Source organism: Eleutherodactylus coqui, chromosome 8 (genome assembly GCF_035609145.1).
Source record: "Eleutherodactylus coqui strain aEleCoq1 chromosome 8, aEleCoq1.hap1, whole genome shotgun sequence".
Taxonomy (NCBI): domain Eukaryota; kingdom Metazoa; phylum Chordata; class Amphibia; order Anura; family Eleutherodactylidae; genus Eleutherodactylus; species Eleutherodactylus coqui.
In genome coordinates this window covers 207,748,197-207,763,238 of record NC_089844.1, presented here as the reverse complement: position 1 = coordinate 207,763,238, position 15,042 = coordinate 207,748,197, and the positions used below count along the sequence as shown (strand labels likewise).

At 53.8% G+C, this 15,042-nt stretch overlaps 6 protein-coding genes across 6 annotated transcripts; 2 read left to right on the top strand and 4 right to left on the bottom strand.

The window, feature by feature from the left end:
- Positions 1-7,215: 7,215 nt before the first annotated feature.
- LOC136577798 (histone H4) lies at positions 7,216-7,538 on the top strand. The gene has a single exon (XM_066577722.1). The coding sequence runs from the start codon at positions 7,216-7,218 to the stop codon at positions 7,525-7,527; it is 312 nt and encodes a 103-aa protein (XP_066433819.1). The 3' UTR covers positions 7,528-7,538.
- A 1,094-nt stretch (positions 7,539-8,632) lies between these two features.
- On the bottom strand, positions 8,633-9,073 carry LOC136577797 (histone H2A type 1-like). Its single transcript, XM_066577720.1, has one exon. The coding sequence runs from the start codon at positions 9,071-9,073 to the stop codon at positions 8,681-8,683; it is 393 nt and encodes a 130-aa protein (XP_066433817.1). The 3' UTR covers positions 8,633-8,680.
- Positions 9,074-9,408: 335 nt separating this feature from the next.
- Positions 9,409-9,816, top strand: LOC136577796 (histone H2B 1.1-like). The gene has a single exon (XM_066577719.1). The coding sequence runs from the start codon at positions 9,409-9,411 to the stop codon at positions 9,787-9,789; it is 381 nt and encodes a 126-aa protein (XP_066433816.1). The 3' UTR covers positions 9,790-9,816.
- A 1,908-nt stretch (positions 9,817-11,724) lies between these two features.
- Positions 11,725-12,050, bottom strand: LOC136577795 (histone H4). Its single transcript, XM_066577718.1, has one exon. The coding sequence runs from the start codon at positions 12,048-12,050 to the stop codon at positions 11,739-11,741; it is 312 nt and encodes a 103-aa protein (XP_066433815.1). The 3' UTR covers positions 11,725-11,738.
- Positions 12,051-12,726: 676 nt separating this feature from the next.
- Positions 12,727-13,137, bottom strand: LOC136578105 (histone H3). The gene has a single exon (XM_066578008.1). It carries the CDS (start codon positions 13,135-13,137, stop codon positions 12,727-12,729), a length of 411 nt encoding a protein of 136 aa, XP_066434105.1.
- A 650-nt stretch (positions 13,138-13,787) lies between these two features.
- LOC136577793 (histone H1B-like) lies at positions 13,788-14,444 on the bottom strand. The gene has a single exon (XM_066577717.1). It carries the CDS (start codon positions 14,442-14,444, stop codon positions 13,788-13,790), a length of 657 nt encoding a protein of 218 aa, XP_066433814.1.
- Positions 14,445-15,042: the final 598 nt, after the last annotated feature.

The window sequence follows — 15,042 nt, the reverse complement described above, 5'->3', positions numbered from 1 at the left end:
TCAGTCAGTCCAAAATCATTCAGGGAGTATGTGGTTCTCAGCTGGCCTGCTTCCACCAAGGATCGGCGCCTGCTGCTACTCTGTCCCTTGCCCTGCAGGGATGCTGTGTTCTATAGTCACCTGTATTCCAACCTCAGCTGTATGCTTATCTTTGGACTTAGCAGTACCAAGAAGTTGGAAGCCACCATTGCTCTACGAGTCGGCTGAAAGCTCCAGCTAGGGATAACGGACTAGTACGACAGTTTTATTTAGTTGGTTTTCGGAATGTGGCCAGGATGAAGTTGCGGAGTGTGGACATAGTAGCACTGTTTTATTTAGTTGGTTTTCAGAATGTGGCCAGGATGAAGTGTGCCGGGGGGGGGGGGGGGGGGGGGCTTTTTTTATTCTGTCGTTTTAGGTGAAATTCTTGGACCGCAGCCAGACGGACCACTGCAAAAGCATTTACCAAGAATGTTTTCATTGTTGAAGGAAGAGGAGGGGAATGTTTTTGAGGCAGTACGTGTCCTGTCCACGTGTCCGTGGTTATATGCACCTTCCCAGTAACCACATCAGTATAAAAAAATTGTTGCGACTTTGGACATAGTAGCGTGTCCTCGCCGCCATCACGTCTTAGGCAAGCCTCCGTTTCCACAAACCTGTAACATTGCAGTAGCAGCAGTATAGGCAGAGCCCAGAATTAGTAACATTTCAGTACTAACAGTATAGACAGACCCCAGTAACATTTCCGTAGCAGCAGTATAGGCAGAGCCCATAACATTTGAGTAGTAACAGCATAAGCAGACCCCAGTAACATTTTATTTGCAGCAGTATAGACAGACCCCAGTAACATTTCATTGGCAGCAGTATAGACAGACCCAGTAACATTTCACTAGTAACAGTATAGACAGACCCTTGTAGCATTTTAGTAGCAGCAGTGTAGGCAGAGCCCAGTAACATTTCAGTAGTAACAGTATAGACAGAGCCCTGTAACATTTGAGTAGTAACAGCATAGACAGACCCCAGTAACATTTCATTTGCAGCCGTATACAGACCCCAGTAACATTTGAGCAGTATTAGTAAAAGTATTGACAGACGGCTGTAACATTTCCGTAGCAGCAGTATTGGCATAGCCCAGCATTAATAACATTTCATTTGCAGCAGCATACACAGACCGCAGTAACATTTCAGTAGCAACAGTATAGACAGACCCCAGTAACATTTCATTTGCAGCAGTGTAGGCAGACCCCTGTAGCATTTCAGGAACAGAAGTATAGGCAGACCGAAGTAACATTTATGTCGCAGAAGTATAGGCAGACCCCATGTAGCATTACTGTGGCAGAAGTATAGGCAGGCAGACTCGGGTGACATTTCTGTAGCAAGAGTGTAGGCCAACCCCGGACACATTGGTGTACCATCAGTGTAGGCGAAGGCCAGAAACATTACTTGGATTACAGTGTAGGCGAGGGCCCAAAAAATTGCTGTACCGACAGTACAAATGTACCCCAGAAAAATTGCTCAACCGAGAGGGCAGGTGAAACCCATTAATATTTTAGCTTACTGTGTCTGGAGGCAGCCCTGTTAAAAAAAAACTAAAAAAAAAATGGTTCATATTGAAGTTTCAATGCTGCAGTTAGAAAAGTCAAAATATTGTTAGATAAAAGTTATATGAGCCCTTTGGGCCGCAGAAAAATGGGCAGTTCCGCGTGCTGAGAGGATGTTTCAGGAGGAGGAGTACTAATATTATAGACAGATTGACAAAGGTAAATGTTCCTTTTTTTTTACGGTGATAGAGAAGAGTGCTTTTATCTGCAGTTGCAGCGAAAAGATTGTTTAGGTACTGCTGCTCTCCGCTGGTGGAGAAGAGAAGTCTGGGTAAATCCAGGCTTTGTTCATCTTTATGAGTGTAAGCATGTCGGCACTGGCAGTTGACAGGCGGGTACGCTTGTCCGTTATGATCCCACCAGCTGCATTAAACACCCTCTCTGACAAGATGCTAGCGGCAGGGCAAGCCAGCACCTCCAGGGCGTACAGCGCACGTTCGTGGCACGTGTCCAGCTTTGACACCCAATAGTTGTATGGAGCAGAGGCATCACATAGAACGGTGGTATGATCGGCTACGTACTCCCTCACAATCTTTTTACAGTGCTCTTTCCGACTCAGCCTTGGCTGGGGAGTCGTGACACAGTCTTGCTGGGGAGCCATAAAGCTGGCAAAGGCCTTGGAGAGTTTTCCCCTGCCTGCGCTAAACATGCTGCCTGATCTCTGCGCCTCCCCTGCTACTTGGCCCTCGGAACTGCGCCTTCTGCCGCAAGCGCTGTCAGATGGGAAGTTTACCATCAGTTTGTCCACCAGGGCCCTGTGGTATAGCATCTTTCTCGAACCCCTTTCCTATTCGGGAATGAGAGTGGAAAGGTTCCCCTTATACCGTGGGTCGAGAAGGATGTACACCCAGTAATCCGTAGTGGCCAGAATGCGTCTAACGCGAGGGTCACGAGAAAGGCAGCCTAACATGAAGTCATCCATGTGTGCCAGGGTGCCAGTACGCAAGACATGGCTGTCCTCGCTGGCAAGATGACTTTCAGGATCCTCCTCCTGCACAGCCCATGCATGCTGAGCAGATGAGAGGCAAGCTGCATGGGTACCCTCAGCAGTGTGCCCAGCTGTCTCTTCCCCCTCCTCCTCCTGCTCCTCCTCCTCCTCCTCCAAAAGGCGCCGAGAAATAGACATGAGGGTGCTGTGACTATCAAGCGACATACTCTCTTCCCTCGTCTCCTGTTCCGACCGCAAAACATCAGCCTTTGTGCTTTGCAGCGAACTTCTCAACAGGCATAGCAGAGGAATGGTGACGCTAATGATTGCAGCATCGCCGCTCACCATCTGGGTAGACTCCTCAAAGTTTCCGAGGACCTGGCAGATGTCTGCCATCCAGGCCCACTCCTCGGTAAAGAATTGGGGAGGCTGACTACCACTCCGCCGCCCATGTTGGAGTTGGTATTCCACTATTGCTCTGCGCTGCTCATAGAGCCTGCCCAGCATGTGCAGCGTAGAGTTCCACCGTGTGGGCACGTCGCACAGCAGTCGGTGCTCTGGCAGATTAAACCGATGTTGCAGGGTCGTCAGGGTGGCAGCGTCCATGGTGGACTTGCGGAAATGTGCGCAGACGCGGCACACCTTGCCGAGCAGGTCAGGCAAGTGAGGCTAGTTTTTAAGAAACCGCTGAACCACCAGATTGAAGACGTTGGCCAGGCATGGCACATGTGTGAGGCTGCCGAGCTGCAGAGCCGCCACCAGGTTACGGCCGTTGTCATACACGACCATGCCCGGTTGGAGGCTCAGCGGCGAAAGCCAGAGGTTGGTCTTCTCTGTCAGACCCTGCAACAGTTCGGGGCCCGTGTGCCTCTTGTCACCTAGGCTGAGTAGTTTCAGCACGGTCTGCTGACGCTTGCCCACCGCTGTGCTACCGCGCCACACCGACGGTTGCGTAAGGGGAGGGGGGTAGAGCAGGTGGCATAGACCGCCGCAGATACCAGCACCGAGGTAGGACCCGCTATTCTGGGTGTGGGTAGGACGTTAGCGGTCCCAGGCTGTGACTCGGTGCCAGCCTCCACCAAATTCACCCAATGTGCCGTCAGGGAGATATAGTGGCCCTGCCCGCCAGTACTTGTCCACATGTCCGTTGGTAAGTGGACCTTCGTTGGTGAGGACACGATTTATGTTGTGGGATACGTGCTGGTGTAGGACTTGGACGGCGCACCGGGAAAAATAGTGGCGACTGGGACCGAGTAGCGCGGGACCGCTGCCGCCATGATGTTTTTGACAGCTTCTGTTTCCACAAACCTGTATGGCAGCATCTCCAGGCTGATTAATTTTGCAATGTGCACGTTTACAGCTTGTGCGTGCGGGTGCGTGGTGGCGTATTTGCGCTTTTGCTCCAACGCTTGTGCTAGCGACAGCTGAATGCTGCGCTGAGAGACATTGCTGGATGGGGTGGAGGACAGTGGAGGTGAGGGTGTGGTTGCAGGCCGGGAGGCACACGTGCCTGTGTCCTGAGCGGGGGTTTGGATCTGAGTGGCAGGTTGGGGCACAGGGGGAGGCGGTGACCCGGAGGTGGTGAACGGCCTTCGCCCCACCTTGTGGGGTGCTTGGCCATCATATGCCTGCGCATGCTGGTGGTGGTGAGGCTGGTAGTGGTGGCTCCCCGGCTGATCTTGGCGCGACACAGGTTGCACACCACTGTTCGTCGGTCGTCTGCACTCTCACTGAAAAACAGCCACACCTTTGAAGACCTAGGCCTCTGCAGGGTAGCTTGGCGCGCGCGGGGGGGGGGGGGGGTGCTTTGGGAAACAGTTGGGGGCATCTTCACTCTAGCACATGCCTCTACCCCTGGCCACCCTACTGCCTCTTCCAACCTGTCCTGCTGCTGCACTTGCCTCCCCCTCTGGAGAACTCTCCTCAGTTGGCCTAGCGAACCAGGTGGGGTCAGTCACCTCATCGTCCAGCGCTTCTTCTGCTGACACTGCTCAGTTTGTAATAAATGTCTACTATGTAGACCAAAAAATTGTGATATGAACCTGGGGACCCCAGAAACTTTCCTCTCTCCTTATCCCGCAGCAGCCGGCTGCGATTCACCTGGACCAGGAACTCGGCCTGTGCCCACACCCTCACTTGGACCTCCGCACCCTCGACCCTTACCCCTACTCCTCATCATGGTGGATTAAGAATAGAGCAGGGCCCAAATAAATTACCCCACTGTACAGCACTGACAACTGTGGCTTAATTCACTGTACACAGAGACTTGTAGATAGCGGAGGCTCTATGCTGTGACTTGTGTCTTGCGCTGATACCTAGGGGTAATTTACCGCTCGCAGAGACTTGTAGATAATAGAGGCTGTGTGGAGTGGGAGAAGACTCTAAAGCCAGTGGATAGTGCTGGTAACTGCGGCGATCTCAACCCCACCAAGGAAAGGGTATTGTGAGAGGCTCTGCACAGCGGCTGAGCTGAAATACTATGCAGTGGCCCAGGTAATATTACAGTACTGTTTAGCGGTGAGACCTCTGTCTAATGCACTGCAGACACAGAACGGTATAACTGAAGTCGTTTGCTGTAGGCTAGGAAATATTTGAGTGCAGTTTCACGGTGATAGCTGGTTGTACGGCACTGCAGGCTGAGAACGCTACTACTGACAGGCTGCGAACAGGCCTAGATGCGTAATACAAAAATGGATGCACTACAACTCCCAGCAGGCCACAACTAATGCACAAGGTCAGGTGTGACCCTAAGAGGGACAGTTGGGGATCTTGAAGACAGGATCCTACGCTAACCCTATAGAAGCAGCAGCACTTTCCCTAACCCCTGCCAGCGTGTGTCTGAGGCGAGCCGCGGGCGGGGCCGCTTTAGGTACTCGGCGGTCCCCTGATCTCGCCATCCACTCACTGCTGGGGGGTGTGATAGGGCTGGCACGTCACAGCAGGAAGTGGTAATGCCTTCCTTGCATGTCTCTTGGCTAGAAAATGGCGCTAAACATGCGAGGAAGGAAATGGAATTGACTCGAGTACCGCGTGGTGTTCGTCTCCAGTCCCCTAATGCTCGGACGAGTGTGCTCGCTCATCTCTAGTTATTACCTTAATTATATCAATGTGGATTCTATCATTTATATTGATTACATAGTATATCCAAAGATAGACAGACATACAAACACATTGCATGCTAATGAGCCCGTCTGTCTGGCAGTTGACTGTGCATTATGATGTCATCAATCTGGTATGACACGGGCAGTATAGAATGATGAATACTGGAGCTTGGTGGCCATCTGAAGTCAGTCTCCACTTCGGACGGGTTACAGATTAAACAGTATTGTATTGTCGTAAATGTGCCCGGTCATATCTCCGCTTGCTGCATGCTGTGTGCTATATTGTTGCAGCGTGTGCATCTTCCATGCCGACACTTATAGGATCCTGCCGGTAGGGTAGATAAATTGCCCCTATGTTTTTGATGTGTTCCTACAGAATACTATATTGGGCCTGGGGGTTATGGTATCTATTAGGCAAATATCACTTTTAAGTATCTCCCGGTGTTTAATGAAGTCAATTCTAAAGGCCCATTTAGACACAACGATTATCACTCAAAATCCACGCACACGGCAGTTCATGGGACAGTTTTGAGCGTTCGCTTTGCATAAGCGTGTAAATGAAGGCTCACGCTGTATGCAGAATACAAGCGGGACCGCTATCTTCTCCATAGAGCTGCTGTCTTCTTGGAGCGCTCAGCTGATATCCCGCTAAGCACTCCTAGCAGGGTATGCAGAACACAGCTGGAGCGCTTGTCTTCTTCATATTCCGGCTGTGTTTCCCAAGCGGGATACCAGCTAAAAAAATAGTATCAGCGGTATCCCGCTGAGAATGCAGCATGCAGCATGGATAAGGCTCATCGGTGTCTTTCAGCTAGCTAAATGGGCCTTTATTGAAACATGTCTGCTTGTTGTAGCCAGTATAGCTACTGGGGAAGGACAATCATTTTAATAAGACACTTTCTTATTGAGGGTAGGGGAGGAGAGGGAGAATAGTGCCCGTGTAGTCATGCATGCCATGTATTTTATGTGAATGAGGGACTCCGGGTCTTGAGAATCTGCAGAGTGTTGCACAGCATGGTGGCCACAGCAGAGGAGGAGTAATCCTGGCGCTTCTTGGGGTGGCAGTAGAAGTGCCACTGTATGCCCTGTGCCGGGGACTGTCACAGGTTATGGGGCCTCCTTGTTATACACGGTGCCCCGATGTTCCTGCCGCCCACAGCTGTCTGTTGTGGCTCCTGAGTGTCTCTCTGCTTCAGCAGGGGAGCGCTGATGCAGCAAAGCTCTAGTACTCCCCTTCACCGAAGCCTCCCTGCGCGCTCTATCCTCGCCCCCACGTGTTTGTGGCAGCAGCTGCACTGCTCGCTTTACAGGAGGGATTCACGCTCCAGCGGCTCTCTGCTGCATGGCCCTTGTCTCCGTCACCCCTCCTCCGTCTTCTCTCCCACTGCTTCAGGAGCTGACAGGCCAATCGGCTGCACAAGATGGCAAGGGCTCTTGTATTCAGCCAATCAGCAGGGAGAGGGGATGGGCCTTTACTCTAGACTACTGAAAGAAACGCCCCGCAATGACGGCCCTGATCAGTAGTTTCCTCTCTGGTCCGCTCACTGTCTATATAGAGTAGGGCTCTGCGCTGAGCAGCTATCGCTTTCTGCTTGCAACGTAGAAGATGTCTGGTCGCGGTAAAGGAGGGAAAGGTCTTGGGAAGGGCGGCGCCAAGCGGCACAGGAAGGTGCTCCGTGATAACATCCAGGGCATCACCAAGCCTGCCATCCGCCGTCTAGCTCGCAGGGGAGGCGTCAAGCGTATCTCCGGCCTCATCTATGAAGAAACTCGCGGCGTCCTGAAAGTCTTCCTGGAGAACGTGATCCGCGACGCCGTCACCTACACCGAGCACGCCAAGAGGAAGACCGTCACCGCTATGGACGTGGTGTACGCGCTCAAGCGCCAGGGCCGCACTCTCTACGGCTTCGGAGGTTAATTCTGCTCTTTCTCCATAACACAAAGGCTCTTCTCAGAGCCGCCCACCTCTTCCAAGGAAAGGCTGTAATCCAACTCCCTGTGGTGTCGTCAGCAGCGGTGATGGTCTATGCGCTCTGACATGATACAGCCGGGGTGTAGCAGCCTCCCCGTCAGGGTGCGCTTCAGGCTGCGGTCACGGCACGCTTTTAAACCCCTTAACCTATTTAGGGCAGGCAGGTTATGTTTATAATACGCGAGGAGCTGGGCCTGAATTAATGAGTGCGGTGAAGGGTTAACAGACCTGCCGTTGGAGGTCGGGTGGTTTTAGTGCCGCCTATGGGCGGGGCTATAGTCAGATTCTTCCCGCTCATTGGCTGATCCCCGGAGATTTGAACTTCCCGCTCAATTGATCGCGTCTCCCGCTCTTCCTGTCCTCCATCCATGTAACACGTGTAATCAGTGACCAGGCCGTCTGATATAGAGGCGCTCGGGGCTGGAGGTAAAGAACCCTCAGATACACCCCCTAATCCCAGCCCTGCGACGGGCGGTGGAATCCTCTACCTGCTCCACCCGTAACGCTAGAGGACGTCTAATCCCTGTAGGTTTACTATAATCCAAAACCAGCCGGTGCCGTGCAGGGCTCTGGGAAAGCTGGGTGATATAGCTCCACCTCCACAAAAAGGGCATGGCTGTGGAGTGACATGATGAGCGCACTTCTAAGGGGGCGACCGTGCAGAGCTCTGAGAGGGCTGGATGATGCGGCTGCAACGCTTTGTAAGCATACAGCCCACGCAGGACCCTGAGAAAGCTGGGTGTTCTATCCGAAACACAACAAAATCGTTCTGATTCTTGTATATACGTGACCTAACAGAGGACTCTGTTAACCCGTTATCGCAAGGACTGGTGAGCGAGTCCTACAGCCGCCCGTCCTCTGGACATGAGGTCACCTAGAGCAGGACGATTGTCCGCTTCTGCCGGTGACAGGGATGGCCAAATTGGCATCAGCCCCAATCTCTGCCTCCTTGTGGAAAGTCCTGTACAGTTTTAGTTTCCCGGTGCAGCCGGCGTACCGGCCGCCGAGTATCACAGCATAGAAGCGGCGCAGCTCTGTTGTAAGGAGCATGTGGGTGGCTCTTAGAAGAGCCTTTGGTTCTATGGAGGGATCGGCGCGATCACTTGCTCTTGCTCGTCTTGCTGCTCTCGGTCTTCTTGGGCAGCAGCACGGCCTGGATGTTGGGCAGGACGCCTCCCTGGGCGATGGTCACCCCACCGAGCAGCTTGTTCAGCTCCTCGTCGTTGCGCACAGCCAGCTGGAGGTGACGGGGGATGATGCGGGTCTTCTTGTTGTCCCGGGCGGCATTGCCAGCCAATTCCAGGATCTCAGCGGTCAGATACTCTAGCACTGCTGCCATATAGACCGGAGCGCCGGCGCCCACCCTCTCAGCGTAGTTGCCCTTGCGGAGAAGCCTGTGTACACGGCCGACAGGGAACTGCAGCCCTGCCCGGGATGAGCGAGTCTTGGCCTTAGCACGGACTTTGCCTCCTTGTTTGCCGCGTCCAGACATCTTCTAGCACAGGAAAGCAGAATTAGGATAAAACACCTTGAAAGTTGTGATAACGAGAAGGCGCAGTTCTGTTGATTTTTATAACCTGCTGCTCCGCCCTCCTCTCCTCTAATTGGGTAGCTTTCAATCCCCCCAATAGAGGCCAGACTTGAGGAAGAACCAATGAGCGGCACTGGGCGTGGCTAAGACGATCACAGGGGTCACATTTTTTGCTGCTCCAGTAGAACAGCAAGCAGACGGCGGTCCTCATTTGCATGGCCCCGCTATAAATACCGCAGCGCTGGGAGGTGCAGGAACTCTGTTCTCACCAGTTGGGAAAGTATCTCTACGTTATCATGCCTGATCCCGCCAAGACTGCTCCAGCGCCCAAGAAGGGCTCCAAGAAAGCCGTGACCAAGACTCAGAAGAAGGACGGCAAGAAGCGTAGGAAGACCAGGAAGGAGAGCTATGCCATCTACGTGTACAAGGTGCTGAAGCAGGTCCACCCCGATACCGGCATCTCCTCCAAGGCCATGGGCATCATGAACTCCTTCGTCAACGACATCTTCGAGCGCATCGCAGGGGAAGCCTCCCGCCTGGCTCACTACAACAAGCGCTCCACCATCACTTCCCGGGAGATCCAGACCGCCGTGCGCCTGCTTCTGCCTGGAGAGCTGGCCAAGCACGCCGTGTCCGAAGGCACCAAGGCCGTCACCAAGTACACCAGCGCCAAGTAATCTGTTCCGTGGCCCGCCGTGCACGATCACCCCAAAGGCTCTTCTAAGAGCCCCCCACCCCGTCTACAGCAGAGCTGTCACCTCCCGGTTGTGTAGGGAGCATCATCGTTTGCTCCTCTGTAACAAAGGTTGTGTATACATCGGCTCGGTTACTTAGTCCCCTGCGTTGCACAACTCGTCTTTGTCTCTGTGTACCGGAGTTGCTCTCTTTCTATGTACTGGATTTGAGGAGATCTTCCCTGCAGCCCTACACAACTGTATCTCTGTCGGGGGTCGCGATGCTGATTGCGCTGCAGATTAGGGATACGTGCGGTGACCGAAGCCGCGCTATGCGGCCGCCTCCATAGAGGTGGGCGCTACGTGGATTCGGCGATGCAGCTGCGGACAATTAGCCATTAGAGAAGCGGCAGCGTTTTTGCCACCGAGGTACACGGAGCACAGTGCGCCCATGACTGGATTATGCTGTGGGGTGAGGTCGGCGTGGTGGCTACACGAGGCGGTCGACGTCGGAGGGGGATGCCGACAGCAAGTAGCAGCTGTACTGGAGTGCTCGGAAGGCAGAAGACTCCAGGGGATATGCGGGTCTGCGCCCTAAAGCAGTGGGGTGCACAAAGGGAAAGGGGTAGTAGGCAGACGACATGCTGGGGGCTGTAGTACATTGTAGTGGGTAGCGGAGGCAATCGGGGATGCCTGAAAATAAGAGGCTTGAAGCACTGGGGGTGCTAGGAAAGGGGAGGGGGGCCAAGAGGAGAATAGCCTCACCTTCTCCAGCTGCTTATGTAGAGACGCCCATGCCCCTTTTGAACCCTTTTATCGAAGTTGCCATCAGCCACGTCCTCGGGCTGACAGTTCCACACTCTCACTGCTCTTACAATGAAGAACCCCCTTCTATGTCGGTGTAGAAACCTGAGGGGACCACAGTGACAGCGGAACCGGAGAGGAGATGGCAGTCACCAAAGTGGCAGCCTTCCCGGGTGCAGGGACCGGAGGGGAGCGAGAACCAGAGGGGCAGTGCACCGGCTACAGCAGCCGCATGGGGAACGGGGGCGGGGACCATAATGGAGCAAGGACCAGAGTAGCCGCGGCAGCAGGGTGAACGGAAGCAGAGACCATCGTGGCAGCGGCCGCAGGTGAACGGGAGCGGAGATGGCAGTCTGGCATGGAGAACAGCGGGCATCCCGGATTTCTCAGAGACCAACCTCTTCCCTAGATTAATTTAGTGCTCCGGCTATATCACCCAGGTCTCCCAGAGTCCCGCAATGGGAAATCAGTGCAGCACGCTGGGAGAGCTGGCTGCTATGACGGCAATTCTATGTAAAATGATGGCTGTGCGGGTCCCTAGGAGAGCTTGGTGCAATCGCAGCACTTCTAAATGAGAGGACGCCTCCAATATGGTAGCACTACACGGATTAGCTGGCAGGCCGTATGCTTTAGTACAAGGAGGACATACACTCAGTGCGCCGCAGCCTGCTTCCTGGTAGAAGAGAAGATTCCCTGGCACTAGGGGTCATCATGGTGGGGGGTATTTTTAATAGAACGCTTAAATCTCTGTTATCCGCAATAACTGAAGTATGTATGTGCGAATCTAGGCATTTATTTACTTTGTCCCCGCCCCCTCTCTCGAGTATTAGTAAAGACAACTCATTTTAATGATACAAAGACCTTGCGGGAAGGCGTCATGAGGGGAACACGGCTGACTATAGCATACGCAAAGAACAACAATGGGCATAAAGTGTGATTCAAAGGGTTAAATGAGTTTGGCCACTAACAATGCCAACGCATAAGGGGTGATGGCAGGCATCAGATATAGGGCGGATTACACGTATTAGAACAGATGGGCAATCAGACAGCAGCGGCGACCCCCACAAGGAGTTGTATTACAGCCTTTCCTTGGAAGAGGTGGGCGGCTCTGAGAAGAGCCTTTGGGTTATGGAGAAAGAGCAGAATTATTAACCTCCGAAGCCGTAGAGAGTGCGGCCCTGGCGCTTGAGCGCGTACACCACGTCCATAGCGGTGACGGTCTTGCGCTTGGCGTGCTCGGTGTAGGTGACGGCGTCGCGGATCACATTCTCCAGGAAGACTTTCAGGACGCCGCGAGTCTCTTCATAGATGAGGCCGGAGATACGCTTGACGCCTCCCCTGCGAGCTAGACGGCGGATGGCAGGCTTGGTGATGCCCTGGATGTTATCACGGAGCACCTTCCTGTGCCGCTTGGCGCCGCCCTTCCCAAGACCTTTCCCTCCTTTACCGCGACCAGACATCTTCTACGTTGTAAGTAGAAAGCAATTGCAAACCGGTTCAAGCGTCCTCCCTTATCTACGCGACGAGCGGACCAGATTGAAAACAGTAACCAATGACGACAGTTTAGGCGTTCCTATTGGGGCAATTACATGTTGGCCACGCCCTCTCCTTGCTGATTGGTTTAACACAGAACCGTTTGGAATTTAGAATTTAACGGGTATTCTTACAATTCTCAACAGTTTCCCGGCCGGTTCCCAATCCCATTATGCGGTATTAATTAGTATAGTTTTGTGTATTGCTGTCTTTCTTCTTCGTACAATGAGATAATATCCACATAAATACATCAACACTAATCCCTTCCCGGCACACAGATAGATGCCTCATACGGACACGTTTGATCATCCAAGTTCATAACAGTCTGCCGGGGATTCAAATCTCTTTCTACTACATTTAAAAGATGAGAGAATGGCATAAATTAATTGAGGAACTGACTAGGTCACTGAAGGGGTTAACAGACCACCTCCTGCTGACGACAGAACATTATAGGGGAGAGGCGGCGCCAGGGTACACCGCGCACAGGCTGGCTGTGAACCCGAGTTGGGGAAATGACAGCGGAGGACAGGATGCAGCTCGTTTGAGGAGGATTTGGTGGCTCTGAAAAGAGCCTTTGTGTTCCATGCGGTGCCCAGAGCAGATCTAAGCCCTCTCTCCGCGAATCCTGCGGGCCAGCTGGATGTCTTTGGGCATGATGGTGACCCGCTTGGCGTGGATGGCACACAGATTGGTGTCCTCGAACAGCCCTACCAGGTAAGCCTCGCTGGCCTCCTGCAGGGCCATGACCGCTGAGCTCTGGAAGCGCAGGTCAGTCTTGAAGTCCTGGGCGATCTCTCTCACCAGGCGCTGAAAGGGAAGCTTACGGATCAGCAGCTCGGTGGACTTCTGGTAGCGACGGATTTCACGGAGAGCCACTGTACCTGGACGGTAGCGGTGAGGCTTCTTCACTCCGCCGGTGGCAGGAGCGCTCTTCCTGGCGGCCTTCGTAGCCAGCTGCTTGCGGGGAGCTTTCCCTCCGGTGGATTTACGAGCGGTCTGCTTGGTTCTGGCCATAGCTCTACTGTAGAGATGCCCACAGATGTGATATGATGGGAGCCGTAGAAAGAGCAGAGCCTTTATACCCTACTTGCTTTTCCCTATTGGCTCTTAGAAACAACGCCCCCTACATCTCATTGGCTTTTTCGAACAAACCACTAGCCCGCCAAAACGCTTGATGCCCGCGACCAATCAGCGTTCGGCAGAGGCTGGCCCCACCTCACCCTATCAGGCCACTGCATGATACGTACGGGTGTCTGTGAAATCATGTTCTCAGCTGCTTCCCTGCATTGATATGTCCGCAGAAACACGCACTCCACGCTGCACGGCAGTCTCCCCCATTAGAAGCTGCGCTGATTTTATGGGAAATGCATTAGGTCAGCGAGTCCCCTTCCTCTTTACACTCAGCCCGGCATCCATACACGCGTTGTATAGGTCACAGTGCCCCACAGTAACGGGTATGATGCGGCGACAATGTCTCGTATTACTCCCCCTCTACAGCCTCCCCCTCGCTCCCTAGACTCCCAACTGATATGAAGTCCCTTGTAGCCGCTATGGGGCGCTGCTATCTAGAACAGAATTCGAGGCAGTGATAATACAGCTCTGCGGTGAGAAGGTGGCGGCTCTGAAAAGAGCCTTTGTGGGGTAAATGCATGGGCGGCTTCAGCTTATTTCTTAGCCGCACTCCTCTTGGCTTTAACAGCCTTCTTAGCCGGACTCTTGGCAGCTTTGGGTTTGGCCGCCTTCTTAGCCGGACTCTTCGTCACCTTCTTGGGCTTTGGGGCGGCCTTCGGCTTTGAGGCTTTCTTCGGGCTCTTGGCTACTTTCTTGGCGGCGGCCGCTGCAGGTTTCTTTGCTTTTTTCGGGCTTTTGGCCGGAGCCTTCTTGGGCTTTTTAGGAGATTTCGCCGCTTTCTTGGCTCCAGCGGGCTTCTTGGGCTTGGCCGCAGCCGCTGGCTTCTTTTTAGCCGGCTTGTCCTTAGTCTCCTGCTTCTTGTTCAGCTTGAAGGAGCCGGAGGCGCCGCTGCCTTTCACCTGGAGCAGGCTGCCCTTGGTGACCAGAGACTTGACGGCCAGCTTCAGGCGGCTGTTATTCTTCTCTACATCGTACCCTTCGGCAGCCAGAGCCTTCTTCAGGGCGGCTAGAGACACCCCGCTGCGCTCTTTAGAGGCCGACACGGCTCTGACGATCAGCTCCGACACGCCGGGACCGGAGGACTTCTTGCTTTTCTTGGCGCCCCCTGCGGCGGATTTCTTCGGCTGCTTCTTGGATTTGGCAGCCGGCTCGGCGGCAGGAGGAGCGGCGGCTGGCGCGGTTTCTGCCATTGTGTGCTGCGGTAATCAAATAGTAAAACTCTCCTGGAAGAGAAACTCTGAGAGCGGCGCTGGTGGCGCCTCTTATATGTACAGCGGCCGCGCTCTGATTGGCTCGTGAGCAGGCCCGTCCTGAGCTGCTATTGGCTGACACTGAGCACATCTACTGCCTTATCCCATCCGGGCCTCCTCCCCGCTCCGTTCTCCTCTTGTGCTTCCCTGCCCGGGATAAGAGTCCGTTACCGGTCAGAACCGGACAGGAGAGCTCGCTTTCAACGTGACTCCTCACTCTCTGACATCTCATGCAACCGTTTATAGCCGCCGCTGGCGGAGGTTCCGGGGAGGAGCGGAGAGGAGCCCACGAGATCTTCGCCATAGTTCCCCCGATCTGCACATCACCGCCTATCTGCGGAGATAAAACCGCTGCGGGAGCGCCTTCCCTCTATTCCCGGCCCTTGTCACCATCCCCGGGATCTACTCCACAATCTCCATCGTGCAGAAGCTGATTGCACAATGTGAGGACGAGCTGGAGCTGCCGAGAGCCCAGAGGTGTAGCACAGGCGGCGCCTCCGCTCATTGCCAGCTCCCGGGTGCTGAATGTATACTGTAT

Coding starts and splice junctions, on each gene's coding strand:
- LOC136577798 (XM_066577722.1), top strand. CDS start 7,216: ATGTCTGGTCGCGGTAAAGGAGGGAAAGGTCTTGGGAAGGGCGGCGCC.
- LOC136577797 (XM_066577720.1), bottom strand. CDS start 9,073: ATGTCTGGACGCGGCAAACAAGGAGGCAAAGTCCGTGCTAAGGCCAAG.
- LOC136577796 (XM_066577719.1), top strand. CDS start 9,409: ATGCCTGATCCCGCCAAGACTGCTCCAGCGCCCAAGAAGGGCTCCAAG.
- LOC136577795 (XM_066577718.1), bottom strand. CDS start 12,050: ATGTCTGGTCGCGGTAAAGGAGGGAAAGGTCTTGGGAAGGGCGGCGCC.
- LOC136578105 (XM_066578008.1), bottom strand. CDS start 13,137: ATGGCCAGAACCAAGCAGACCGCTCGTAAATCCACCGGAGGGAAAGCT.
- LOC136577793 (XM_066577717.1), bottom strand. CDS start 14,444: ATGGCAGAAACCGCGCCAGCCGCCGCTCCTCCTGCCGCCGAGCCGGCT.